Below are 26,570 nucleotides of genomic sequence, written 5' to 3'. Positions count from 1 at the left end.
CAAGTCGAGTCTCTGATCAATCGAAGTCCAGCCAAGTCGAAGTGAAGAGGAGGTAGTTGCCTGCTCGTCAAACGTACGCTAGGGTGTGACTCGGTCGGTGGGAGCTCAAGATGAGCTTGTTGCTGCCGGAGCCCGATGCCAACGCCAGCGACCACGACAACGCCGTGGCCCCGCCTCTGGGGGAGACGCCCGTCCCTGATGTCTATCGCTCTCTCAACTTCCGCAGCTTGCAGGAGCCGTACAACCACTCGAGCCACGACACGATGGCCAGTCGCTACAGCACGCTGGAAGCCGACAACCTCGAAGTCATGCTCAACGGCGGACTGAAGTGGTTCTACAAGAAATACCACCACCTTTCGCGCAAGATCAACCTCCAGTTGCCCACTCCCGAAGTGCGCTTCCAAGACTTGTCCTTCTCAGTAGGCGTCCCGGCAACCAACGGCAGCTACAACACCGTGGGGTCCTACCTGGCCAAGATCTTCACGCCGTGGAAGCGGCCTCCGACGGTGACCAAGCACGCGCTGCACCCCATGACCGGAATCATCAAGCCCGGCTCCATGACGCTGATCCTGGCGAACCCTGGCGCCGGCAAGTCGACGTTCCTCAAGGCGCTGGCCGGCAAGCTGCAGAGGAACTCCAAGACGGAGATCGGAGGCGAGATCCTGTACTCGGGCTTCCGCGGCGACGAGATCGAGCTCACGAAGCTCGTGGGGCTCGTGGACCAGACGGACAACCACATCCCGACTCTAACGGTGCGCGAGACGTTCAAGTTCGCAGATCTGTGCGTGAATGGGCTTCCGGAAGACCAACACGACGAGATGCGCGACATCGCCGCGTTACGTACCGAGCTGTTCCTGCAGCTTCTGGGCCTTGAAGGTTGCGCCAATACCGTCGTGGGCAACGCGTTGCTGCGTGGTGTTAGCGGTGGTGAACGCAAGCGCGTGACGGTGGGGGAGGTGCTGGTGGGTGGACAGAGTCTGTTCCTCTGCGACGAGATCTCGACGGGTCTGGATAGTGCTGCGACGTTCGACATCATGAAGGCGTTGCGTACGTGGTGCAACACACTGGGAGGGTCCGTCGTTGTGGCGCTGCTTCAGCCGACACCCGAGGTGGTGGAGCAGTTCGACAACATTTTGATGATCCACGAGGGTCACATGGTGTATCACGGCCCGAGGGTCGACATCCTGGACTACTTCCGAGAGCGCGGCTTCACGTGCCCTCCCCGCGTTGACCCCGCGGATTTCTTGATCGAAGTGACTACAGGGCGTGGCCAGCGGTACGCCAACGGAAGTGTACCAACGAACGCTCTGCCCGTGACGCCTGAAGAGTTCAATCTTCTGTTCTGCCAGTCAGCTGTCTACAAGAAGACAACAGACGCCATCGCCAAGGGCTTCAACGAGCATTCGTTTGAGAGTGCAGAGGATTACAAGAAGGCACACAGTGTCGTCAACTTAGTGCGGTCGAAGGATCGATCCGAGTTCGGGCTGGCGTTCATCCCCAGTACAATGCTGCTACTGAACCGCCAAAAGCTCATCTGGCTGCGAGACCCGCCGTTGCTCTGGGGGAAGATCATCGAGGCGATCCTTGTGGGGCTTGTCCTCGGTATGATCTACTTTGAAGTGAGCTCGACGTACTACCTGCGCATGATCTTCTTCAGCATTGCGCTGTTCCAGCGTCAGGCGTGGCAGCAGATTACGATCTCGTTCCAGCTACGCAAAGTCTTCTACAAGCAGCGGCCGCGCAACTTCTTCCGCACGTCCTCGTACGCCATCGCGGAGAGTGTGGTGCAGATCCCCGTGAATCTGACGGTGTCGTTCATCTTGGGCACGTTCTTCTACTTCATGAGCGGCTTGACGCGCTCGTTCGAGAAGTACATCGTGTTTTACCTGGTGCTTGCCTGTTTCCAGCACGCCATCAGTGCGTACATGACGCTCTTGAGTGCATTGTCTCCGAGTATCACCGTCGGCCAAGCTCTCGCGTCTGTATCGGTGAGCTTCTTCCTCTTGTTCTCCGGCAACATCATCCTGGCCGAACTCATCCCGGACTACTGGATCTGGATGTACTGGTTCAACCCGCTGGCCTGGGCGCTGCGCAGCAACATGTTGTCAGAGTTCTCGAGCGACCGCTACACACCCGAGCAAAGCAAGAAGCTCTTGGATACCTTCTCGATCAAGCAGGGCACTGAGTACATTTGGTTCGGCGTGGGGATTCTCCTCGCGTACTACCTGCTCTTCACGACTCTGAACGCGCTAGCGTTGCACTACATCCGATACGAGAAGTATTCGGGCGTTAGCATCAAGACCTCGGCTGATAACGCTGCTAACCACGAGGAGGTTTACGTCGAAGTCAACACGCCGGCTGCAGGGGAAGCCGTGAAGTCTGCGAAAGGCAGCGGGTTGCCGTTCACACCGTCGAACTTGTGCATTAGGGACCTGGAGTACTTCGTGACGCTGCCGTCGGGCGAGGAGAAGCAGCTTCTGCGTGGCATCACCGCTCACTTCGAGCCTGGCCGCATGGTGGCGCTCATGGGGTCCTCCGGAGCTGGCAAGACGACGCTAATGGACGTCATTGCCGGTCGGAAAACGGGTGGTCGCATTGCCGGCGACATTATCGTGAACGGTGAGCCGAAGAACCCGGCCAACTTCAGCCGCATCACGGCCTACTGCGAGCAGATGGACATCCACTCGGAGGCGGCTTCTATCTACGAGGCGCTGGTCTTCTCGGCGAATCTACGACTTCCCCCTACGTTCACGACTGAAGAGCGCATGAACCTGGTCAACGAAACTCTAGATCTACTCGAGCTAACTCCCATCGCCAGCTCAATGGTGGGCCAATTGTCGGTGGAGCAGAAGAAACGCGTGACGATCGGTGTCGAGGTTGTCGCGAACCCGAGCATCCTGTTCCTTGACGAGCCCACGAGTGGCCTGGACGCGCGTTCGGCTCTCATTGTGATGCGTGGCGTGCAGTCGATTGCTCGCACGGGCCGTACGGTGCTGTGCACGATCCACCAGCCGAGTATCTCCATCTTCGAGCTGTTTGATGGCCTTCTGCTACTCCAAAAGGGTGGCTACACGGCTTACTTCGGCGATTTGGGTGTTGATTCCGTCAAGATGCTCGAGTACTTCGCCTCGATTCCAGGAACACAAGAAATCCACCCACAATACAATCCAGCGACGTACATGATGGAGGTGATCGGTGCCGGTATCGGCCGCGACGTCAAGGACTACTCGGTGGAGTACAAGAACAGCGAGCTGTGCAAGTCGAACCGTGCGCGCACTCTTCAATTGTGCGAAGTGTCGGACGATTTCGTGCGGCACTCGACGCTCAACTACAAGCCGATTGCCACTGGTTTCTGGAACCAGCTTTGTGCGTTGACCAAGAAGCAGCAGCTCACGTACTGGCGCAACCCGCAGTACAACTTCATGCGCATGTTCCTCTTCCCGCTGTTCGCCGTCATCTTCGGCACGACGTTCTACCAGCTTTCAGCTGCAACCGTCAAGAAGATCAACTCGCACGTTGGACTCATCTACAACAGTATGGACTTCATCGGTGTCATCAACCTCATGACGGTGCTGGAGGTGACGTGCGCCGAGCGCGCCGTGTTCTACCGCGAGCGGATGTCGAACTACTACGGCCCGTTGCCGTACAGTCTGTCGCTGTGGTTCGCTGAGATCCCGTACCTCATCGTGGTGATCATCATGTTTGTGACGATCGAGTACTGGTTGGTGGGCTGGAGCGATGACGCAGGGGACTTCTTCTTCTTCATGTTCATCTTCTTCCTCTACACATCGACGTGCACGTACGTGGGCCAGTGGATGTCCGCATTGATGCCGAACGAGAAGGTGGCGAACGTGGCTGTGGGTGCGCTGTCGTGTCTGTTTAACCTGTTCTCGGGTTTTCTACTGCCTCGGACAGCTATGAAGCCGGGCTACAAGTGGTTCCAATACGTGATGCCGTCGTACTATTCGCTGTCTGCCTTGGCTGGCATCCAGTTCGGCGACGACCAACACATTATCGCCGTGACGACGAAGGCGGGGACGACCAACATGACAGTTTCCGCGTACATCGAGAGGACCTACGACTACCACCCGGAGCGCAAGTACAACTTCATGGCCGCCCTCATCGTGATCTGGGTCGTGCTGCAGATAGCCATCTACCTGACATTCAAGTTCGTGAGCCATCTCAAGAGATAAAACCCTCGTTGAGATCATAGTATTAGCGCACGAGCGTCATGATCGACATGCATTTGATACTTTTTTATTTGCGCCGCGAATATATTGTATTGCATACCCCGCTTGCCTGTAGTGCTACCCCTTCAGGCCGTCAGCACCGTCGACTTCTCTGCTTCAACAAATTCCCACAAACCCTGGAGCTGAGCTTCCTCGTCCTTCGTGACGGGCCAGCGTACGAAAACACCGGGCTGTCCCCATGGCGAGTCAACTGTGACAGTTTGACCTGCTTGAAATTCCTCTCCGCTCCAGAGATGCTTGTACACGACACTCGTAGCGTTGAGTTTGCCGCCTTCACTGTCGATCTCAAGTGGCGGGAGATACACCTCAAGCGAGGAGGCTCTCACATCATAGACAGGGGCCACATACAGTGCCTCGCCCACCCAGAAGCTCTCGTCGATGATGGTACGTGCGACCGAATGGCTCGGAGAGTACACAATCGGGTGTCGGAGTACCGGCCAACCACGAGTTTGATACTCGGTCTGCAGCGCCAACCGATACTTCTTGAGACTGCGGAACAAACGCGTGTTGTACGCGTGATACGCCAGCGTCGAGGCGTTCGTGTACGCCTGCGCGTTGACCTGCGGGATATTGCCCTCATGCGTCCGGAACACAGCATCGCTGAGGGCGCTGAGCTCTCCCCAACGACCCAAAAGTGCCGCGCTGCGCGTGAAGTTGCCGATGGAAGACAGGATGTTGGTGTATCCGCCGACGTCCGAGTGCGTGTGGGCGAAGCCTGAGGCCCCGACGTGGAGTGCACTGCTCACCGCAGCACGCAGGCCGTCCTCTCGAGACTCGTCGATGTTCTGGTCGCCCACCCAGAAGAGGTTGGTGTGCTTGGCCGAGAACGTACCCGCGCTACGGTGGAAGCCAACAGTTTCGTTCGCCAAACCCAGCTCTTCAACCACTTCGCGTAACAAGGTTGCCCAAACTGTGGGGTAGGCATTATGGAACTGGCGCGGGCTCACCGTGCCGTGCGAAAGAGTGACTGAGTCGTCCACTGCGAGATATTCACCGAAGTCCTGCATCATCCCCGAGATCGGCACGGAATAGTACTGCTGCTTCACGAGGTCCTTGAACCAATTAATCGTCGACTGGTTCGACAGGTCTAGAATCCCAGCGTCGATGCCGACTCCACTCGTGATGGTCCACACGCTGTCACCATCACTCTCGGTAGAGGAATTCGCGACGAATCGGCCCTCACCCTTAGCGATGTCGTAGAAGCTGGTGTTGTAGCCCGTGCTCTTGGTGCTGACGTTGGCCAGGAAGGTGTTGACGTAGCTCAAGGTGCGCACGTTGTATTCGTCGCGGAGGTAGGGCACCCACTCGGCCCAGGACGGGTACAGCGTCGTATCGGGCTCCCAGTTCCACCACAAACGGTGGACGTAGATGCCATAAGATCCTGCTTGGAGTCGCGTCCCCGACCAATCCTGCAGCCAGACGCTCGCCAAAGGCAAGCCCGCATTCAGTGCGTCTTGAATGACCTCCTCGACAAAGTCTTGTCCGCCTTGAATGCCCAGGATGGCTCCGTCATTGACCCAGGCGGGCAATTCCGGCTGTCGGCCCGTGATCTTCGTCAATGCACCGGTAGCTTCAAGCAACGGATTCCCATCAGTGGCCCGACCGAGCCAGCCGCTGATCGAATTGCCTTCGTACTGGATCTCCACAGTCGTGGACGACGAGTTCGAGTGGTCACCCTCGACGATGTCGCCCGCCAAGTAGCTCTCCGCAGTATCTTCGAAAGAGGACGTAGCGTTGCTCGCAAGGTCAAACAGCGCGTAGTTGGCGCCATCGAGCACAATCCAGCGTCCCAACGACGACGTCAGAGATGCTATCGCCGTGTACGTGGTCAGCAACGATCCACCGGCAAAGGTGCCGGCAGCAGCAGGATTCGCGTTGAGGACGGAGGTGATCGGCTCTTCACCTCGGCCAGCCCCACCTTCGCGAGTCCAGATGGGCACGCGCCAACCGCGAAGATTGCCGATTCCAGTCTGCTCCCCCAGTCCGAAGAAGGCTTCTTCAGGGGGAGACTCGTAGGCGAGGTAGACGTTGGCGACGTCGCCTCCGGCCACGCTTGCGTTAAACACTAACGCCTGCGAGCTGCCGGGTTCCAAGGAGAACGACAACGTCCACGTCCAGTTGGAACCACCGAATGATCCAGCGATGTCCACACGATCAGAGCTGGAAGATACTTGGCCGATGCTGAGGTTCTGAGCTGGTGTCCCCACGTTCTTGCTACTGATCTCGAAGTTGCCCGAGGACTGCGTGGTGGTCGTGAGTCCCGTTGACGCTGATACGAACGCTCGGTCCGAGGCGGCTAGTGACACATTCGAGGTTAGTTGAGCTTTGCTCCCTCTATTCATTGCATGGCCGACTTACATTTCCAGACGTGGTCTCCAGCAGAGTTGACCACCTCGACCGACGTTGTGCCAGCATCGACTGTGACGGAGAAGGAGCTCCCCAGAGCGTACTCGTCCGCGACGACGTGCTGGCCAGACGTGGCGATCACTGCAACGAGAAGCGCAGTAGTCGGTCGATACAATTGCATCTTCGGTTACCTTCCCCCTTGCTTGGTCTTTTGGTGGAGAATTAATAAGTGACGGCGGCAGTCGGCACAGCACCCAACAACGAAGATTCTGATAGACGCAGGAAGGTCCTGAACTTCCCAACGGGGAAGGCTGATCCGACCGCGCAGTCTTCCATTGCTTTGACACCTTGCCATCTCGGCCGTCCCGGGTTGGCTGGGCCCGTGCTGAGGCCGTGCCAATCATGTCACCCGTAACTACACGCGTGAGGAATTCGGGCTTGGTCACTTGGCAAATGCATGCAAAGAGTGGGAGGAAGCGGGAGACCATTCTTTCGTTATGAACGGTGCGTGCTTACGTCGCCGGAACCACAAGTACTATACATAACATATATTAATAATACAACTAATTTAATAATATCATTCATATTTTACAATATGAGCTCATACTTATCATCTTCAGCTAAGCTTGGTCGATTATGGCGCAAATTGATTCGCCTTTAGCGAAGCCATGACTCATAGTGAACTGGAGCGTCTGTAAGTGTTTGAATGCAGGTTTTGGTAAAGAATAAACGATTAGTGTCAACCTTTGGTAAATAATATGCATAATCTTTGCATTTATCGACGGGTATCATTAAGAAAAGATAGACTCAGTTTGGTACACGGTTTTGGAAAGTTACAAGATTTTTGCCGGGGCCAAGCACAGGTCTTCGACCTGTGAATAATACCACAAATTTATTAATATCATTCGTATTTACAATATGAGTTCATACTCCCTTGTAGGAATAAAATATAAATATACTACTATATTATCTACTTCGCGGGCATGCTACCTCCACGACAATGACCAATGCCAAGGTGCTTGAATGGTTCGACTACCGATTGGGTTTCTGAATTCGTCGCATTCATACTATGAATTTCATAGTAACGGGCTCATGGGCGATGCAATCCACTGTTGTGTGCCGTCAAACTCGCATGCTGTGAAGGACCTGGAGCATTTGTGGCGGTGCGGCAACGAATGATCCAGGTCATGGTCTCGCGACGTCCATTTGCCAAACTTTCCCGACAGAGATGCAAACCCAAAACAAAACAAAAGATGAAGTATGAAAATGAATTCAAGTGTATGTCATGCAAATGACGGAAAGTACCAACCGGTCTTTTCGCTTCTGTGGACGAAAAGAGCGCACAGTGTCTTGCCATCTTCTCCCCAGAGGCTTGGTCGCTTATCTCTTCAAGTGGCTTACGTACTTGAACGTGAGGTAGATGGCAATCTGCAGCACAATCCAGATGACAATGAGGCCGACCATGAAGTCGTACTTCTTGGCCGGCCGGAAGTCGTACGTGTTGGCGATGTAGTCGGACACAGTCATCTGCTTGGTCACGTTGTTCGCGGTCACCGCAATAATATCCTGGTTCTCGCCGAATTGCACACCCACCAAAGCAGCAAGCGAGTAGCTCGACGGCATCACATACTGGAACCACTTGTAGCCCGGCTTCATAGCGGTACGAGGTAGCAGGTAGCCCGAGAACAGGTTGAACAGGCACGACAGCGCACCCACAGCCACGTTCGCCACCTTCTCGTTCGGCATCAGCGCGGACATCCACTGGCCCACGTACGTGCACGCCGACGTGTACAGATAGAACACGAACATGAAGAAGAAGAAGTCGCCGGCGTTGTCGCTCCAGCCCACCAACCAGTACTCGATCGTCACAAACATGATGATCACCACGATGAGGTACGGGATCTCAGCGAACCACAGCGACAGACTGTACGGCAACGGGCCGTAGTAGTTCGACATCCGCTCGCGGTAGAACACGGCGCGTTCGGCGCACGTCACCTCCAGCACCGTCATGAGGTTGATGACACCGATGAAGTCCATACTGTTGTAGATCAGACCGATGTGCGAGTTGATCTTCTTGACACTCGCTGCCGATAGCTGGTAGAACGTCGTACCAAAGATGACGGCAAACAACGGGAAGAGGAACATGCGCATGAAGTTGTACTGCGGGTTGCGCCAGTACGTGAGCTGCTGCTTCTTGGTCAACGCACAAAGCTGGTTCCAGAAACCAGTGGCAATCGGCTTGTAGTTGAGTGTCGAGTGGCAGACGAAGTCTTCCGACACTTCAGCCAATTCAAGAGTACGCGCACGGTTCGACTTGTACAGCTCGCTGTTCTTGTACTCCACCGAGTAGTCCTTGACGTCGCGGCCGATACCAGCGCCGATCACCTCAAGCATGTACGTGGCTGGGTTGTACTGAGGGCGGATCTCCATCGTGCCGGGGATTGAAGCGAAGTACTCGAGCATCTTCACCGAATCCACACCGAGGTCACCGAAGTAGGCCGTGTAGCCACCCTTCTGCAGCAGAAGTAGACCGTCAAACAGCTCGAAGATTGAAATGCTGGGCTGGTGGATCGTGCACAGCACCGTACGGCCCGTGCGGGCAATCGACTGAACACCGCGCATCACGATCAGGGCCGAACGCGCATCCAGGCCACTGGTAGGCTCATCCAAGAACAAAATACTCGGGTTCGACACCACCTCCACGCCGATCGTCACGCGCTTCTTCTGCTCAACCGACAGACTGCCCACCATAGCACTAGCGATCGGCGACAGCTCCAGCAGCTCAAGCGTTTCGTGCACCAGGTTCATGCGCTCCTCCGTCGTGAACGTAGGGGGAAGACGCAGGTTCGCCGAGAACACCAGCGCCTCGTAGATAGAAGCCGCCTCCGAGTGAATATCCATTTGTTCACAGTATGCCGTGATGCGGCTGAAGTTGGCCGGGTTCTTCAGCTCACCGTTCACGATGATGTCGCCCACAATGCGTCCGCCAGTCTTACGGCCGGCAATCACGTCCATTAGCGTCGTCTTGCCAGCACCGGTGGCACCCATGAGCGCCACCATGCGGCCCGGCTCGAAGTGCGCCGTGATGCCGCGCAGAAGCTGCTTCTCCTCGCCCGACGGCAGTGTCACGAAGTACTCCAGGTCCTTGATGCACAGGTTAGACGGCGTGAACGGCAGACCGCCTGACTTGACAGCAGTCCCATTGGGGGCACTCGGCGTGCCGACTTCGACGTACACCTCGTCGCTAGAAGTAGCGTTGTTGTTGTCCGTCATGGTCTTCACACTAACGCCCTTGTACTTCTCGTACCGGATGAAGTGCAGCGCCAAGCCGTTCAGCGTCGTGAACAAGAAGTAGTAGAAAGCGAGAACGCCAATGCCGAACCAAATGTAGCCCGTGCCCTGCTTGATCGAGAAGCTCTCGAGGAATTTCTTGCTCTGCTCATCAGTGTAGCGGGCGCTTGAGAACTCGGACAACATGTTACTGCGCAGCGCCCACGAAATCGGAGAGAACCAGTACATCCAGATCCAGTAGTCCGGGATCAGGTCGGCCAGGATAATGTTACCGGAGAACAACAGGAAGAAGCTCACGGAAATCGAAGCCAGGGCCTGGCCAACCGTGATACTCGGTGACAACGCGCTCAGCATGGTCATGTACGCGCTGATGGCGTGCTGGAAGCAGAGCAGCACCAGGTAGAACACGATGTACTTCTCAAACGAGCGCGTCAAGCCGCTCATGAAGTAGAAGAACGTGCCGAGAACGAAAGATACCGCGACGTTCACCGGGATCTGCACCACACTCTCGGCAATCGCGTACGAGGTTGTCCGGAAGAAGTTGCGAGGTCGCTGCTTGTAGAAGACCTTACGCAGCTGGAACGAGATGGTGATCTGCTGCCAGGCCTGTCGCTGGAACAGCGCGATGCTGAAGAAGATCATGCGCAGGTAGTACGTCGAGCTGACGTTGAAGTAGATCATGCCCATGACAAGACCGATAATGAGAGCTTCCAACAACTTGCCCCAGAGCAACGGCGGATCGCGTAGCCAGATGAGTTTCTGCCGGTTCAGCAGCAGCAGAGTGCTCGGGATGAAAGCCAGACCAAACTCCGAGTTCTGCTTCGAGCGCGCCAGGTTGGCCACGCTCTTGGCCTTCTTGAAGTCTTCGGCATTCTCGAACTGGTGTTCGTTGAAGCCCTTGCTGATAGCCTCGTGCGTAGCCTTGTAAATGTCCGACTGGCAGAAGAGATTGTTCATTTCCTCCGGCGTGACCGGCAGATTCTTGGTCTCGACGCTACCGTTCGCGTAGCGGTGGCCGCGGCCCGACGTGACCTCAATCAGGAAGTCAGCAGGGTCGACACGAGGCGGACAACTGAAACCGAGCTTCTCAAAGTAGCTCAAGATCTCCGTCCTTGGCCCGTGGTAGACCATGTGACCCTCGTGGATCATCAAGATGTCGTCGAACATCTCGACCACTTCGGGTGTCGGCTGTAGCAACGCAACGATCACCGAACCGCCGAGGGTCTTGCACCATGTTCGCATGGACTTGACGATATCAAATGTGGCAGCGCTATCCAGACCCGTGGAGATTTCATCACACAGGAACAGGCTCTGACCACCGACAAGCACTTCACCGACCGTCACACGCTTCCGCTCACCGCCACTAACACCACGCAGCAGAGCGTCACCGACAACAGTGTCGGCGCAGTTCTCCAGACCCAAAATCTGCAGGAACAGCTCCGTGCGTAGTGCGGCGATGTCGCGCATCTCCTCCGGTTGGTCTTCCGGTCGGCCGTTGACGCACATGTCGGCGAACTTGAACGTCTCCCGCACCGACAGTGTCGGAATATGGTTGTCCGTCTGATCAACCAGACCCACGAGCTTGATGAGGTCGATCTCGTCGCCACGAAGACCCGAATACAGGATCTCGCCGCCGATCTCCGTCTGCTTGTTGTCCTGCAGCTTGCCGGTCATCGCCTTCAGGAACGTCGACTTGCCGGCACCGGGGTTGGCCAGGATCAGCGTCATGGAGCCAGGCTTGATGATACCAGTCATCGGGTGAAGCGCGTGCTTGGTAGTCATGGGCACCTTTTGCCACGGCGTGAAGATGGAGGCCAGGTGCGAGCCCACAGTGTTGTGGCCTGCGACACTTGCCGGCACTTGCACCGAGAACGACAGGTCCTGGAAACGCACCTCGGGCGTGGGCAGCTGCAGGTTGATCTTGCGCGACAGGTGGTTGTACTTCTTGTAGAAGCGCTCGAGGCCGCCGTTGAGCATGGACTCGAGGTTGTCGGTGCGCAGCGTGCTGTAGTGGCTGGCCATGGTGTCACCACCGCGGTTCGAGTAGGGGTCCTGCAGGCTGCGGAAGTTGAGCGACCGGTACACCTGCGGCACCTCCTCAGTGGCCGCCGGGGCCTCCGGCTGCAACAAACTGCGCTTGTCCTCCGTCGGCATGGCGCTCCTGGGAAACAATTCGACTGTCTGTCGGTGGGTCTCTCTGGAGCTTGAGCTGAACTGGGAGGCTGGCAGGCGCGGAGGAAATCGCAGAGTGAAGCTGTCAGGTGGGTGGCGGAGAGCTGGGGCTCAACAAAACTGCTCGAGGTGGGCGGGTCGTTGCCGAATGGTTTCGCAAGTCTCACTTTGTGTAGTCATACATCCCATTTTTTGGTTTTGGGCATGCGCCTGTCCGAGTATGAACTTCGCTATGGGGCGACAGTTATGACTTCAACTTCCATCAAAGTACGGCGCCGGATCGTCGCAAGCAGCACCAGCATTTGCCACCTCCACTCGTCGTCTTGCCGTACAACCATACTTTTTGTAAACAGACGACACGACTCAGGCGTGGGTCCTCGCATTGCGAGTCGCAAGACATCCGATAGCTGTGGTGAGCATTCATGATACAAGACAATGGCGATCTTCGACAAACAACCCTTGATGCAGTGCTTCTGGCAACATCCGCGCATAATTACAGGTGCGATGCAGTCGCCACTCTCAAATACTGGGTTCGCTCTCGACTTTTTTTTGCAGACCCCGCCCTCCGTTCATCCGACAAAGCTAAAACGAGCTAGGAAGGTGGTGCCCGTCGCAGGCATGACGGAACGGACAGCTCATGAAACTGCTTCCGACCCTCATCGTCGCAATACTACCGCAGTCGTGCTGCTGGGGTTGGTTTTCGATGTAACCATACAGGTGATCCCGAGGATGTTGAGGGTCTCGATGATTCATCGGCCTGAACTTCAGGTGAAGGTGACCGTCGTACGTGCAGACGATTGGTATCAGCAATAAGTTGCGAGCCAATGACCGCATGAGCTCACATGCCGATTCTTAGCCAGCTATAGGCCTGCGTCACTGCCAAATGAGAAATACGACCGAACTTCTCTTTAGAGGCAAGAAAAGGAGCTGTACTGGCCCCAACTCCTTCATACATACTACATCATGTAGTCTACCTGCAGTATCCATCGACAACTTTCCGAACTCGCACCGGCCCGTACAGCTTTGGCTATCTTGTGCCGATCGGCTCAGAAGAACTTAGGTTGGCGACATAAATCTTGCACTTGCTATCGTGTTAGTAGTTTCTAGGTGATCTCAGCCCGCCAGCAGTCGGCAAGTCACACAACCAGAAGTTGCCCGCGACTGCAAAGGGATACGGGCGCACCCCCAACGCCAGAGGGGTGTCCTCTTAATTGTGCTGCAGCGCAGACTCTTGACCGGTCAACACCGACTTGCGATCACATGCACGAGTACCATATATGTGGTACATGAATGTATACAGTGGTTGAGGTATACCGTATACATCGACTCTTTTGTGACTAGGGCTCCGCGAAGGCTGGGATAGGAGGTTTTTGTGATAAAGCCCTTTATTACTTTTTTACGATATTTTTTGTTATGATCCACGGTCATCTCCTGCGGCTGCGAAGCAGGCGCAGCATCTGCTCAAGGGCGAAGAGCAAGATACGACTTGGTAGTTTTTTTTAGACAGTAATGAAACGAACCTTGCTCGAGATCTGCTTGTAGCTCGTAGAGAAATGAAATGCTTGCTACTAGAGTAGTCCGTCCGCTTCAATCATTCATTTTACTTCACTCCATCCGGTTCGATATATGTTACTGACTCATACCGGTTCAAACTGCCCATGGAGGGCCCAGTGCGGCACCGGAGTCGTACCGGTTTCAAGAAAATATACCAGTTAAATGTCAAGAGGGGTCAACGTACCACGGATAACGTACCACGGATACTAGATCGCTAGCGCTTAAACCGGGAGGGCGTTTCTCAAGTGAAAACATGAAGTGGCTAGATGTATATTTTTTTTAGCTTTTGCTGGATCTAATGGTGGTGCCAATAACGTCGTCTCGGATGTCCATGATCCACTCGTAAATTACGTAGCTGGGTAATTTACCACACCGTTTGGCTTCGATCACACACAGGCCCACACACAGAGTGGGCCATCGCACCTTTGTTTCTGGGAGGTTTAGGCGGAACCATGTAATATGTGACGTGTGATGTCACAGTTGAGCGAAGGCTGCCAAAGGTGTCATGGGATAGTACAGCGAATGTTAGGTACCTGTAACTCAGTCGACATTTTTTGAACGAAATAAAGCTGGTGGTGCCCTACAGGCTACTACGTAGCCCTCCCGGTATAATCCGATTTGTCTGCGATAGCAGCACTAACGTCGCTTCCTATCCCATTATTAATCCTCGACCTAATTACTACAAATTTTGTAGTAATTAGGTCGAGGATTTACAGACAAGTCCAAAGCCACCAACATGTACTATGATAGTAATGCTTATGTCTTCTGCTGCTGTTTGGGTAAACCCCAACTGACTGCCCCACCTCCATCAGCAAATTTCACATCTATCGATTAAATTTGCTGCTAGCGATCGACAAGATAGTGGCAGCCATGGAAGCGCCATTAATATCAGCATCAAGGTTACGCCTGGCACAAACGCTATAGTGCCAATTCTACCTACGGACCAACACGGAAGCGGCGCTAAAGAGTCTCACGAGATCGTGCTCATGAACGGCTACGAAATGATTCGACTGGGGTATATCGTCTACGAAGACAGGTATTTGATAAATTTCGATGAATGGGATCTCCTATCTGCGATGGCTCCGTTCAGAGCCTTCTGCCACTTCTGGAACCATCGCGTGGATGGCGACGCGGAATTTACTGGTTGACGAGCACTCGAGTCAACAGAGCCAGAAATCTGGCGTCTTGACAATCCGCGGTTGCAAGAAATTCGTTGGTGGCGAGTCTCGGCTTGCAGCGTGCAATGCTGATCGGGCAGTTTTGTATGAGGATGTTGGCCGAAATCCTTATCCCATTGAATACAGGATAAGGAAATATATGTGGGCTGAATACTGTTGCTCAATTCGAGACTAATGAAAAAGAATGAAGATGATTAACTGGGGAGGTAGAGTTGTCGTAGTACTAGGCGAAGCGATAACCAAACGGTATATAATGCTTCTGAGGTATTCATACAATCGTGTAGCTGCGAGTTGAACGCCATCCTCCCCCGACTACCGGTACTATGATTGGACTCTATTCGACTCTAACTAAGAGTCACTTTAGACGATAAAAACCGTCGATGTGGTAGGGAATTCACCTCGAAGAGTGGCCTGCCAGACACAAACGCACCAAGAATGGTTATTTTGAACACGACTGGAAGTAAGATACACCACATGCCTAAGATCTTGACGCTAGAAATCGTTAAACCATTACCACCTGTAAATTGGTAGGAACGACAAGAGATTCGATCTGTCCGGCTGATTGGTTTGGTTGTATCAAAGAGTTGTAATCTAAAAGCGCAAACTGGCTGAGGCTCCGACAGCAGGAAAGTCGCCTCTGCCCGCACTTACATACGTGTTAGTTTTTGCATCAAAGATATTTTGCAGATGGCATCATAAGACTGCCGCGGGAAACACTCGCGCGCCAATGAGACCAAAGATACCAGGACGAATGCTCTCCGTCCCTCCTTCTGACAGCGGGGTGCGGGTAGACCCAGTCGACCTCGACCTACACCGCTTGAGAGTTAACCGCGCGCTCGACAGCTCCTTAAAATCCTCACTCCCGGATTCCCCTCGGCCGACCGAGGACCCACCCGCCCCGTTCGGCTCACCACCCAGCCGAACGACCCACCCGCCGCGACACCTCTCTCTACCTGTCAACCAGTTCGTCTCCTTTGCCTCGATCATCCCGACGGAGTCGACGTCCAAGATGAGTCTGCTGCAACCAGAGGCGAACGATGCTGGCGAAGAGGTCCCCGGCGTGTACCGCTCGCTCAACTTCCGCAGTCTGCAGGACCCGTACTCGAACCGCGGCGGTGACACCATGGTCAGTCGGTACAGTACGCTGCGGGCTGACAACCTCGAGACGATGCTCAACGGCGGCCTCGAGCGCTTCTACAAGAAGTACAACCACCTGTCGCGCAAGATCAACCTGCAGCTGCCGACGCCCGAGGTGCGCTTCGAGAACCTGTCCTTCTCGGTGCAGGTTCCGGCTGAAGCTGGCGCTTACGGCACAGTGGGGTCGCACCTGGCCTCCATCTTCACGCCGTGGCAGAAGGTGCCCATGACCACCAAGCACGCGCTGCACCCGATGAGCGGCATCATCAAGCCTGGCTCCATGACGCTGATCCTGGCCAACCCTGGCGCCGGCAAGTCGACGTTCCTGAAGGCTTTGGCCGGCAAGCTGCAGGACAACAAGCAGACGGAGATCAGCGGCCAGATCCTGTACTCGGGTCTTCGTGGCGAGGAGATTGATCTCATCAAGCTCGTGGGTCTGGTCGACCAAACGGACAACCACATCCCGACGCTGACGGTGCGCGAGACGTTCAAGTTCGCCGACCTGTGCGTCAACGGCCGGCCGGAGGACCAACCGGAGGAGATGAGAGAGATCGCTGCGCTGCGCACGGAGCTGTTCCTACAGATTTTGGGTCTGGAGAGCTGCGCCGATACGGTGGTGGGCAACGCGCTGCTGCGAGGTGTGAGTGGTGGCGAACGCAAGCGCGTGACTGTGGGTGAGGTGCTGGTCGGTGGCCAGAGCCTGTTCCTGTGTGACGAGATCTCTACGGGCCTGGACAGCGCTGCTACGTTCGACATCATCAAGGCGCTTCGTACCTGGTGCAAGACGCTGGGCGGGTCGGTGATCGTGGCGCTGCTGCAGCCGACGCCCGAGGTGGTGGAGCAGTTCGACGACATCCTGATGGTCAACGAGGGCCACATGGTGTACCACGGCCCGAGGACGGAGATCTTGGACTACTTCGAGGAGCGCGGCTTCAGCTGTCCTCCGCGCGTGGATCCGGCCGACTTCCTGATCGAGGTCACGTCGGGGCGTGGCCACCGCTACGCGAACGGCAGGGTGGAGAAGCGGGACTTGGCCGTGACGTCGGAGGACTTCAACAACCTCTTCTGCCAGTCCAGCATTTACAAGAAGACGCACGAGGCCATCAGCAAGGGTTTCAACGAGCACCAGTTCGAGAACGCGGAGGACTTTCAGAAGGCTAAAAGCGTGGCCAACTTGGCCCGTTCGAAGCAGAAGTCGGAGTTCGGACTTGCGTTCATTCCGAGCACGCTGCTGCTGCTGAACCGGCAGAAGTTGATCTGGCTGCGCGATCCTCCGTTGCTGTGGGGCAAGCTGTTCGAGGCGCTGATCGTTGGTCTCGTGCTCGGCATGATCTACTTCAACGTGAGCTCGACGTACTACCTGCGCATGATCTTCTTCAGCATCGCGCTGTTCCAGCGTCAGGCGTGGCAGCAGATTACGATTTCGTTCCAGCTGCGAGGCGTGTTCTACAAGCAGCGTCCTCGCAATTTCTTCCGGACGATGTCGTACGCGATCGCGGAGACCGTGGTGCAGATTCCGGTGAACCTGTCGGTGTCGTTCATCCTGGGCACGTTCTTCTACTTCATGAGCGGGTTGACGCGCACGTTCGAGAAGTACATCGTGTTCTTCCTGGTGCTCGTGTGCTTCCAGCACGCGATCGGCGCCTACATGACGATGCTGAGCTCGCTGTCTCCGAGTATCACGGTGGGCCAGGCGCTGGCAGGTATCTCGGTGAGCTTCTTCTTGCTGTTCTCGGGCAACATCATCCTGGCGGACCTGATCCCGGACTACTGGATCTGGATGTACTGGTTCAACCCGCTGGCCTGGGCGCTGCGCAGCAACATGCTGTCGGAGTTCTCGAGCGACCGCTACTCGCCTGCGCAGAGTCAGAAGTTCCTCGACAGCTTCTCGATCTCGCAGGGCACGGAGTACGTCTGGTTCGGCATCGGCATTCTGTTGGCCTACTACCTGTTCTTCACGACGCTAAACGGTCTGGCACTTCACTTCATCCGCTACGAGAAGTACAAGGGCGTGAGCGTCAAGGCGATGACAGACAACTCGAGCGAGGAGGACAACGTGTATGTGGAGGTGCGCACGCCTGGTGCGGGCGACGTCGTACAGACGAAGGCGCGCGGTGCGGGTCTCCCGTTCACGCCGTCTAACCTGTGCATCAAGGACCTGGAGTATTTCGTGACGCTGCCGTCGGGTGAGGAGAAGCAGCTCCTGCGCGGCATCACGGCGCACTTCGAGCCGGGCCGCATGGTGGCGCTCATGGGCGCCACCGGTGCCGGTAAGACGACGCTGATGGACGTGATTGCCGGCCGTAAGACTGGCGGACGCATTGTGGGCGACATCATCGTGAACGGTGAGCCGAAGAACCCGGCTAACTTCAGCCGCATCACGGCTTACTGCGAGCAGATGGACATTCACTCGGAGGCCGCGACGATCTACGAGGCGCTGGTGTTCTCGGCGAACCTTCGCCTGCCGCCGACGTTCTCTGAGGAGGAGCGCATGAACCTGGTGAACGAGACGTTGGAGTTGCTGGAGTTGTCGCCGATTGCTGGCGAGATGGTTGGCCGCTTGTCGGTGGAGCAGAAGAAGCGCGTGACGATCGGCGTGGAGGTGGTCGCCAACCCGAGCATTTTGTTCCTTGATGAACCGACGAGCGGTCTGGATGCGCGTTCGGCTCTGATCGTGATGCGCGGTGTGCAGTCGATCGCCCGCACGGGCCGTACGGTGCTGTGCACGATCCACCAGCCCAGCATTTCGATCTTCGAGCTGTTTGACGGTCTGCTTCTGCTGCAGAAGGGTGGCTACACGGCGTACTTCGGTGACCTCGGCGTGGACTCGGTCAAGATGTTGGAGTACTTCGAGTCGATTCCGGGCACGGAGCAGATTCGTCCGCAGTACAACCCGGCCACGTACATGCTGGAGGTGATCGGCGCTGGTATCGGTCGCGACGTGAAGGACTACTCAGTGGAGTACAAGAACAGCGAGCTGTGCAGGTCGAACCGCGAGCGTACGCTGGAGCTCGCCAAGGCGTCGGGCGACTTTGTGTGCCACTCGACGCTCAACTACACGCCGATCGCGACGGGTTTCTGGAACCAGCTCGGACACTTGGCCAAGAAGCAGCAGCTCACGTACTGGCGCAACCCGCAGTACAATTTCATGCGCATGTTCCTCTTCCCGCTGTTCGCCATCATCTTCGGCACGACGTTCTACCAGTTGTCGGCGGGCAGCGTGAAGAAGATCAACTCGCACATTGGTTTGATCTACAACAGCATGGACTTCATCGGCGTGATCAACCTCATGACGGTGCTGGAGGTGACGTGCGCCGAGCGCGCCGTGTTCTACCGCGAGCGGATGTCGAACTACTACGGCCCGCTGCCGTACAGTCTGTCGCTGTGGTTCGCCGAGGTGCCGTACCTGATTGTGGTGATCGTGCTGTTTGTGACGATCGAGTACTGGCTGGTGGGGTGGAGCTCGAGTCCGGGTGACTACTTCTTCTTCATGTTTGTGTTCTATCTGTACACGTCGGCGTGCACGTACGTGGGCCAGTGGATGTCTGCTTTGATGCCGAATGAGAAGGTGGCGAACGTGGCTGTGGGCGCGCTGTCGTGCTTGTTTAACCTGTTCTCGGGGTACCTGCTGCCGCGCACAGCGATGAAGGCGGGCTACAAGTGGTTCACGTACCTGATGCCGTCGAGCTACTCTCTTGCGGCGCTGGTGGGCGTGCAGTTCGGCGACAACCAGGACATCATTGCCGTGACTTCGGGCAACATTACGACCAACATGACGGTGGCGCACTACATCGAGAAAACGTACGACTTCCGTCCTGAGCGCAAGTACAGCTTCATGGCTGGTCTGCTGGTGATTTGGGTCGTGCTGCAGGTGGCCATCTACCTCACGTTCAAGTACGTGAGCCACCTCAAGAGATAGAGTGATGGAGTAGGCGACACTGAACAAGCTATGCTTAGCATAGGATAGTGGTGCTCGCTGGATCTGTGTTTGTAATACATTTTGACGTGATGTCCTTGCAAGAGTGAGTTTTTAACGCAATACAGTTCAGCTACTGTATTAATGTCAATTGTTAAAAATTTTACACCGGGCTTAGAATGTAAGGTGTACTCTATTGTGCCTTTCTGCCAAAACGCCCTCCGATTTGAACTCCTACGTAGTACTTTTGCTCAATACATGTTTTGCACTTGGCCACCGCAACATAAAAAATGTTCAAATAAAGAAGGTGGTTGTATGTAGGGTGGGGATTTTTGGACTATCAGTGATACTGGTACTAATACTCAGCACTGAGCTACTACAGTATCACTGATACTGATACTACTGCTCTACCGACAAGCGATTACAATAATAGTGATATCATCACTGATATTCACAAGAAGTGCAGTTTCCTTGCGCCTGATGAGGAGCCAGGTACACTGACTGTTTCGCCTCGCTGTGTTCATGACATATTCCTAGGACCCCGGATACGAGCCCATAGCAGAAATCAATGCAGCGATACAGCTCTTAGGTTTCGCTCGCCTGAAACGGGAGGGGGGGGGGGGGGTCGGGGACTTGATGCACTCACCAAAACAGGCTTTTGGCTTAGAGAAATTATACGTTGATACCCACACAAGTCCAGAGGAGACGGAAGGCTGGCGAATTATCTCGCAGGCCACACTAGCCCTTCGATTTATGTACCAGACTAGACATGCGCTTGTCTTGATGGTGACGGTACTAGTACTAATAAACACGACTTCTATAAATCTCTGAAGCATGCTTTTTTAAAGGCATCCAATAGCCGTCGACAATGTGCTGATAAACTATTGAGATCTACCGATATACTCACAAAGATCAAATCTCACACGATAAAAGAAGGCGCGATCAGGGTCAGTTAACACTAGCGGAGCTGGTGGCTAAGTATATGAACTGGTCCGCTTGATGCAGCTCGCAGATTTCGCTTTACTCAGTGACGAGGTTGTGGAGCAGTTCGACGACATCCTGATGGTCAACGAGGGCCACATGGTGTACCACGGCCCGAGGACGGAGATCCTGGACTACTTCGAGGAGCGCGGCTTCAGCTGTCCTCCGCGCGTGGAATCGGCCTTCGCAAGCGTTTAAGGCTGTGACTGACGCAGGCAGATCGACGCAGGCATAGCAAGGAGATGTCTCCGCGGAGTCTCTTGGTGACAATGGATCTCGTTCTTTTCGCCGGTGGTGTTTTTGGAAGATGAGAAAGACGCATTAGCGACGAAAGCGCGAAGACGAAGGATGTCGGACATTTGCCCTGGTGAAACAATTGCCCTGGTGAAACATTTGCCCTGGCGAAACGATTGAAAATATCTGTGATGTTATTACTACTACCAGTCCGTTCCAAATCTATCGATATGTACCACTATTTAGCTTGTTCCTAAACTATAGGAAAATACTAGTACTAGTTTCACTATGACTAGGATCTGCAGATCGATCGAGAGGAGGCAGAAATGAGGCAGTAGTAACAGAGCACTTGATGCACCGTGGAAGTCGTCCCTCCCGCGCAAGCTTCGACTTCGAAATGTGTCGAATCTTGAATGTGTTGTCACCACAAGCAGCAACACAATCGTTCATCACGCATTGGAGCGTCAAGAAGCCCGCGTCCAGTGTTGCCGGCGGCAGCTCGTCCAGCGCCACCTTCACGTTGGCCACCAGGTCGTCGAGGGTGTGGGCGGCCATTCGCTCTTGTCGCGACTGTAGGGCGTTGAAGACAGCAAGATCCAATACGTTCATATCAGGGCTGTTAGGCGGTTGGAACCGCAAGTGTACATCGCACCCGGAGGCGTTTACTGCCTGCCTCCACGCCACGTCGTCTGGCTGGATATGCGGGGAGGCGTTGTCTTGCTGCACGGTGACACGCCTCCCGTCCGCCGCACCCGGAAACTTTGCTTGGATCGACGGGAGCACGTGCTCCACCAGCATCTTGCGGTAGGCCTCCTTGTTGACGACCACCGGATATGGCACCAGCGTTCCAGCGGGGCGATTGCGGCTGCTTCGTTTCGCTGGCTCGTGTATCAAAAACGCCCAGACCCCCAGCTTTCCATCAAAGAACTTGCCCGTGATGGGGTCATGGCGGGGCGGGCTACTGCTGCTAGCATCATCACCTTGGGAATATGACGCTTGCTCTTGAGTCGATGCACAGGCTTGGGCTCGTCCGGTAGAAGCACGAAGCGACGCTTCACCTTGCAGAGATAGAAGAGTTTTTCATCCACGTGGACTACATCTTCCATGTCACTGAAATGATGCGTTGCTGCACTTACGTGCCCCACACTAGATGCAATCCTCGACTTCTTGTTGTCGTCCGACAGCATGGGCTTGGCAACGGACGTCTCCACACGGAGCTTCCCGATGCTCACCTGTCGGAACAGCGTAGGAAACAGACTTGAGCGGCTGCACGGATGGTGCTCCGGCGCACCGGATCGACCGCGCGGAGGCGCTCCAGCTCGCGGGAACGGTCGACACGTCTGCGCCCAGTGCTGCGCATTCTTGTGGGCGATGCGTACACCCCGGTGCGTTGAAAGTTGCCCAGGGCCCAGCGCCAGACACGGCTGATGGTCTGAGCGCTGACCCCGAAGGTGTCTGCAGCAGCAGACAGCGCACCACGCGGTAGGGCACCGACTGTCGCTCGGTTGAGGAGGGCCGACACCACGAGGGCACGTTCCGCGTCCGAAAGGTGCTTGGTCTTGGGGTGCGAGGTCTTGTTGGGGTGCGACATCGAGTAGCTTGTTGGGTTTGGTAGGTGGGTGCTTGGTCGGGGAGGGGCGAAATCGTTAATGGCAGTGGTGGCTTCTTCATCGATGAAAGCATCATTGGAGCTTAAGCGCTTCCCCTGGCGCCAATTTTTCGAGCTGTGCGGAGCTCTGCACATCAGTCAAACCGCTATGAGCAGGCGGTTGCATTACTACCAATCACACGGGCATACAACTATTTTTAACCAATTGCGAGCCAAACGTGCTCAAACCTCCAGTAGATCTGGAACGGACTGGTAGTCGTGATTTTTGCGAATATTAATTCTATCACTGATATTGGCTCAGAGACGATGATATTTTAATAATTATATTAGTATCAGTGAGATTATCACTGCTACTAGTGACATTCTGATTGAACACTGGTTGTTAAGAAGCCACTCCAACAATGGCCGTGTACGCGTGGTAACTCGAATGTTGTTTGCATGAACACCACAGTATCGGATTAGATAGAGCACGGCAGCATCGCGGTCCTCGGACTCGGTTCTAGCTAGAACGAGGCGGATCCCAATATGCGGGTACCACCAACCCGAATTTCTACGCAGGCTTGATCCAGCGAACTGGAAGAAGATCCCGCCCGCCAGCAGCGTCACCACCGCCGCTACGTTACCCAGAGATTGACTCAAGACTAGCAGACCGGTTTGGTTGCATCAGAGATGAAATCTGGTGGCTTAATGCTAAACATCCGACAGTAGGAAAGCCGCCTCTGCCCTCCAGCGTCTTACTTGCATGCTTCTAGGTACTTAAGCTGTGAGGCAAAGATATTTCGCAGATGGCAACGATGGACGGACATATTCTTGGTCGTTAGCTATGTAGCCTAAAAGACTGAAATGAAACCTCACTTAAAACGAGTTTCGCAGATGGCATCATAAGACTGCCGCGGGAAACACTCGCGCGCCAATGAGACCAAAGATACCAGGACGAATGCTCTCCGTCCCTCCTTCTGACAGCGGGGTGCGGGTAGACCCAGTCGACCTCGACCTACACGGCTTGAGAGTTAACCGCGCGCTCGACAGCTCCTTGAAATCCTCACTCCCGGATTCCCCTCGGCCGACCGAGGACCCACCCGCCCCGTTCGGCTCACCACCCAGCCGAACGACCCACCCGCCGCGACACCTCTCTCTACCTGTCAACCAGTTCGTCTCCTTTGCCTCGATCATCCCGACGGAGTCGACGTCCAAGATGAGTCTGCTGCAACCAGAGGCGAACGATGCTGGCGAAGAGGTCCCCGGCGTGTACCGCTCGCTCAACTTCCGCAGTCTGCAGGACCCGTACTCGAACCGCGGCGGTGACACCATGGTCAGTCGGTACAGTACGCTGCGGGCTGACAACCTCGAGACGATGCTCAACGGCGGCCTCGAGCGCTTCTACAAGAAGTACAACCACCTGTCGCGCAAGATCAACCTGCAGCTGCCGACGCCCGAGGTGCGCTTCGAGAACCTGTCCTTCTCGGTGCAGGTTCCGGCTGAAGCTGGCGCTTACGGCACAGTGGGGTCGCACCTGGCCTCCATCTTCACGCCGTGGCAGAAGGTGCCCATGACCACCAAGCACGCGCTGCACCCGATGAGCGGCATCATCAAGCCTGGCTCCATGACGCTGATCCTGGCCAACCCTGGCGCCGGCAAGTCGACGTTCCTGAAGGCTTTGGCCGGCAAGCTGCAGGACAACAAGCAGACGGAGATCAGCGGCCAGATCCTGTACTCGGGTCTTCGTGGCGAGGAGATTGATCTCATCAAGCTCGTGGGTCTGGTCGACCAAACGGACAACCACATCCCGACGCTGACGGTGCGCGAGACGTTCAAGTTCGCCGACCTGTGCGTCAACGGCCGGCCGGAGGACCAACCGGAGGAGATGAGAGAGATCGCTGCGCTGCGCACGGAGCTGTTCCTACAGATTTTGGGTCTGGAGAGCTGCGCCGATACGGTGGTGGGCAACGCGCTGCTGCGAGGTGTGAGTGGTGGCGAACGCAAGCGCGTGACTGTGGGTGAGGTGCTGGTCGGTGGCCAGAGCCTGTTCCTGTGTGACGAGATCTCTACGGGCCTGGACAGCGCTGCTACGTTCGACATCATCAAGGCGCTTCGTACCTGGTGCAAGACGCTGGGCGGGTCGGTGATCGTGGCGCTGCTGCAGCCGACGCCCGAGGTGGTGGAGCAGTTCGACGACATCCTGATGGTCAACGAGGGCCACATGGTGTACCACGGCCCGAGGACGGAGATCTTGGACTACTTCGAGGAGCGCGGCTTCAGCTGTCCTCCGCGCGTGGATCCGGCCGACTTCCTGATCGAGGTCACGTCGGGGCGTGGCCACCGCTACGCGAACGGCAGGGTGGAGAAGCGGGACTTGGCCGTGACGTCGGAGGACTTCAACAACCTCTTCTGCCAGTCCAGCATTTACAAGAAGACGCACGAGGCCATCAGCAAGGGTTTCAACGAGCACCAGTTCGAGAACGCGGAGGACTTTCAGAAGGCTAAAAGCGTGGCCAACTTGGCCCGTTCGAAGCAGAAGTCGGAGTTCGGACTTGCGTTCATTCCGAGCACGCTGCTGCTGCTGAACCGGCAGAAGTTGATCTGGCTGCGCGATCCTCCGTTGCTGTGGGGCAAGCTGTTCGAGGCGCTGATCGTTGGTCTCGTGCTCGGCATGATCTACTTCAACGTGAGCTCGACGTACTACCTGCGCATGATCTTCTTCAGCATCGCGCTGTTCCAGCGTCAGGCGTGGCAGCAGATTACGATTTCGTTCCAGCTGCGAGGCGTGTTCTACAAGCAGCGTCCTCGCAATTTCTTCCGGACGATGTCGTACGCGATCGCGGAGACCGTGGTGCAGATTCCGGTGAACCTGTCGGTGTCGTTCATCCTGGGCACGTTCTTCTACTTCATGAGCGGGTTGACGCGCACGTTCGAGAAGTACATCGTGTTCTTCCTGGTGCTCGTGTGCTTCCAGCACGCGATCGGCGCCTACATGACGATGCTGAGCTCGCTGTCTCCGAGTATCACGGTGGGCCAGGCGCTGGCAGGTATCTCGGTGAGCTTCTTCTTGCTGTTCTCGGGCAACATCATCCTGGCGGACCTGATCCCGGACTACTGGATCTGGATGTACTGGTTCAACCCGCTGGCCTGGGCGCTGCGCAGCAACATGCTGTCGGAGTTCTCGAGCGACCGCTACTCGCCTGCGCAGAGTCAGAAGTTCCTCGACAGCTTCTCGATCTCGCAGGGCACGGAGTACGTCTGGTTCGGCATCGGCATTCTGTTGGCCTACTACCTGTTCTTCACGACGCTAAACGGTCTGGCACTTCACTTCATCCGCTACGAGAAGTACAAGGGCGTGAGCGTCAAGGCGATGACAGACAACTCGAGCGAGGAGGACAACGTGTATGTGGAGGTGCGCACGCCTGGTGCGGGCGACGTCGTACAGACGAAGGCGCGCGGTGCGGGTCTCCCGTTCACGCCGTCTAACCTGTGCATCAAGGACCTGGAGTATTTCGTGACGCTGCCGTCGGGTGAGGAGAAGCAGCTCCTGCGCGGCATCACGGCGCACTTCGAGCCGGGCCGCATGGTGGCGCTCATGGGCGCCACCGGTGCCGGTAAGACGACGCTGATGGACGTGATTGCCGGCCGTAAGACTGGCGGACGCATTGTGGGCGACATCATCGTGAACGGTGAGCCGAAGAACCCGGCTAACTTCAGCCGCATCACGGCTTACTGCGAGCAGATGGACATTCACTCGGAGGCCGCGACGATCTACGAGGCGCTGGTGTTCTCGGCGAACCTTCGCCTGCCGCCGACGTTCTCTGAGGAGGAGCGCATGAACCTGGTGAACGAGACGTTGGAGTTGCTGGAGTTGTCGCCGATTGCTGGCGAGATGGTTGGCCGCTTGTCGGTGGAGCAGAAGA

General features: G+C 55.9%; 5 protein-coding genes across 5 annotated transcripts; 3 read left to right on the top strand and 2 right to left on the bottom strand.

Annotated features, from left to right (window-relative positions):
* Positions 1-110: 110 nt before the first annotated feature.
* On the top strand, positions 111-4,193 carry PHYSODRAFT_531633 (pleiotropic drug resistance protein ABC superfamily; the record flags this gene model as incomplete). Its single annotated transcript, XM_009539987.1, has 1 exon — positions 111-4,193. The coding sequence occupies one exon, from the start codon at positions 111-113 to the stop codon at positions 4,191-4,193; it is 4,083 nt and encodes a 1,360-aa protein (XP_009538282.1).
* Positions 4,194-4,315: 122 nt separating this feature from the next.
* PHYSODRAFT_531884 (hypothetical protein) lies at positions 4,316-7,000 on the bottom strand (the record flags this gene model as incomplete). Its single annotated transcript, XM_009539986.1, has 4 exons — positions 4,316-5,035; positions 5,138-6,302; positions 6,354-6,444; positions 6,619-7,000. The coding sequence occupies 4 exons, from the start codon at positions 6,998-7,000 to the stop codon at positions 4,316-4,318; spliced, it is 2,358 nt and encodes a 785-aa protein (XP_009538281.1).
* Positions 7,001-7,845: 845 nt separating this feature from the next.
* Positions 7,846-12,041, bottom strand: PHYSODRAFT_551039 (pleiotropic drug resistance protein ABC superfamily; the record flags this gene model as incomplete). The annotated part of the gene is made up of 1 exon (XM_009539985.1): positions 7,846-12,041. One exon carries the CDS (start codon positions 12,039-12,041, stop codon positions 7,977-7,979), a length of 4,065 nt encoding a protein of 1,354 aa, XP_009538280.1. The 3' UTR covers positions 7,846-7,976.
* Positions 12,042-15,800: 3,759 nt separating this feature from the next.
* Positions 15,801-19,847, top strand: PHYSODRAFT_289135 (hypothetical protein; the record flags this gene model as incomplete). Its single annotated transcript, XM_009539984.1, has 1 exon — positions 15,801-19,847. The coding sequence occupies one exon, from the start codon at positions 15,801-15,803 to the stop codon at positions 19,845-19,847; it is 4,047 nt and encodes a 1,348-aa protein (XP_009538279.1).
* Positions 19,848-23,863: 4,016 nt separating this feature from the next.
* On the top strand, positions 23,864-26,569 carry PHYSODRAFT_431364 (hypothetical protein; the record flags this gene model as incomplete). Its single annotated transcript, XM_009539983.1, has 1 exon — positions 23,864-26,569. A coding segment is annotated over one exon (2,706 nt), but the record flags the coding sequence as incomplete, so codon positions are not given.
* Position 26,570: the final 1 nt, after the last annotated feature.

This window comes from Phytophthora sojae (genome assembly GCF_000149755.1).
Source record: "Phytophthora sojae unplaced genomic scaffold PHYSOscaffold_14, whole genome shotgun sequence".
NCBI classification, from domain to species: Eukaryota; Oomycota; class Peronosporomycetes; order Peronosporales; family Peronosporaceae; genus Phytophthora; species Phytophthora sojae.
This window is presented reverse-complemented; position numbering and strand designations above follow the sequence as displayed.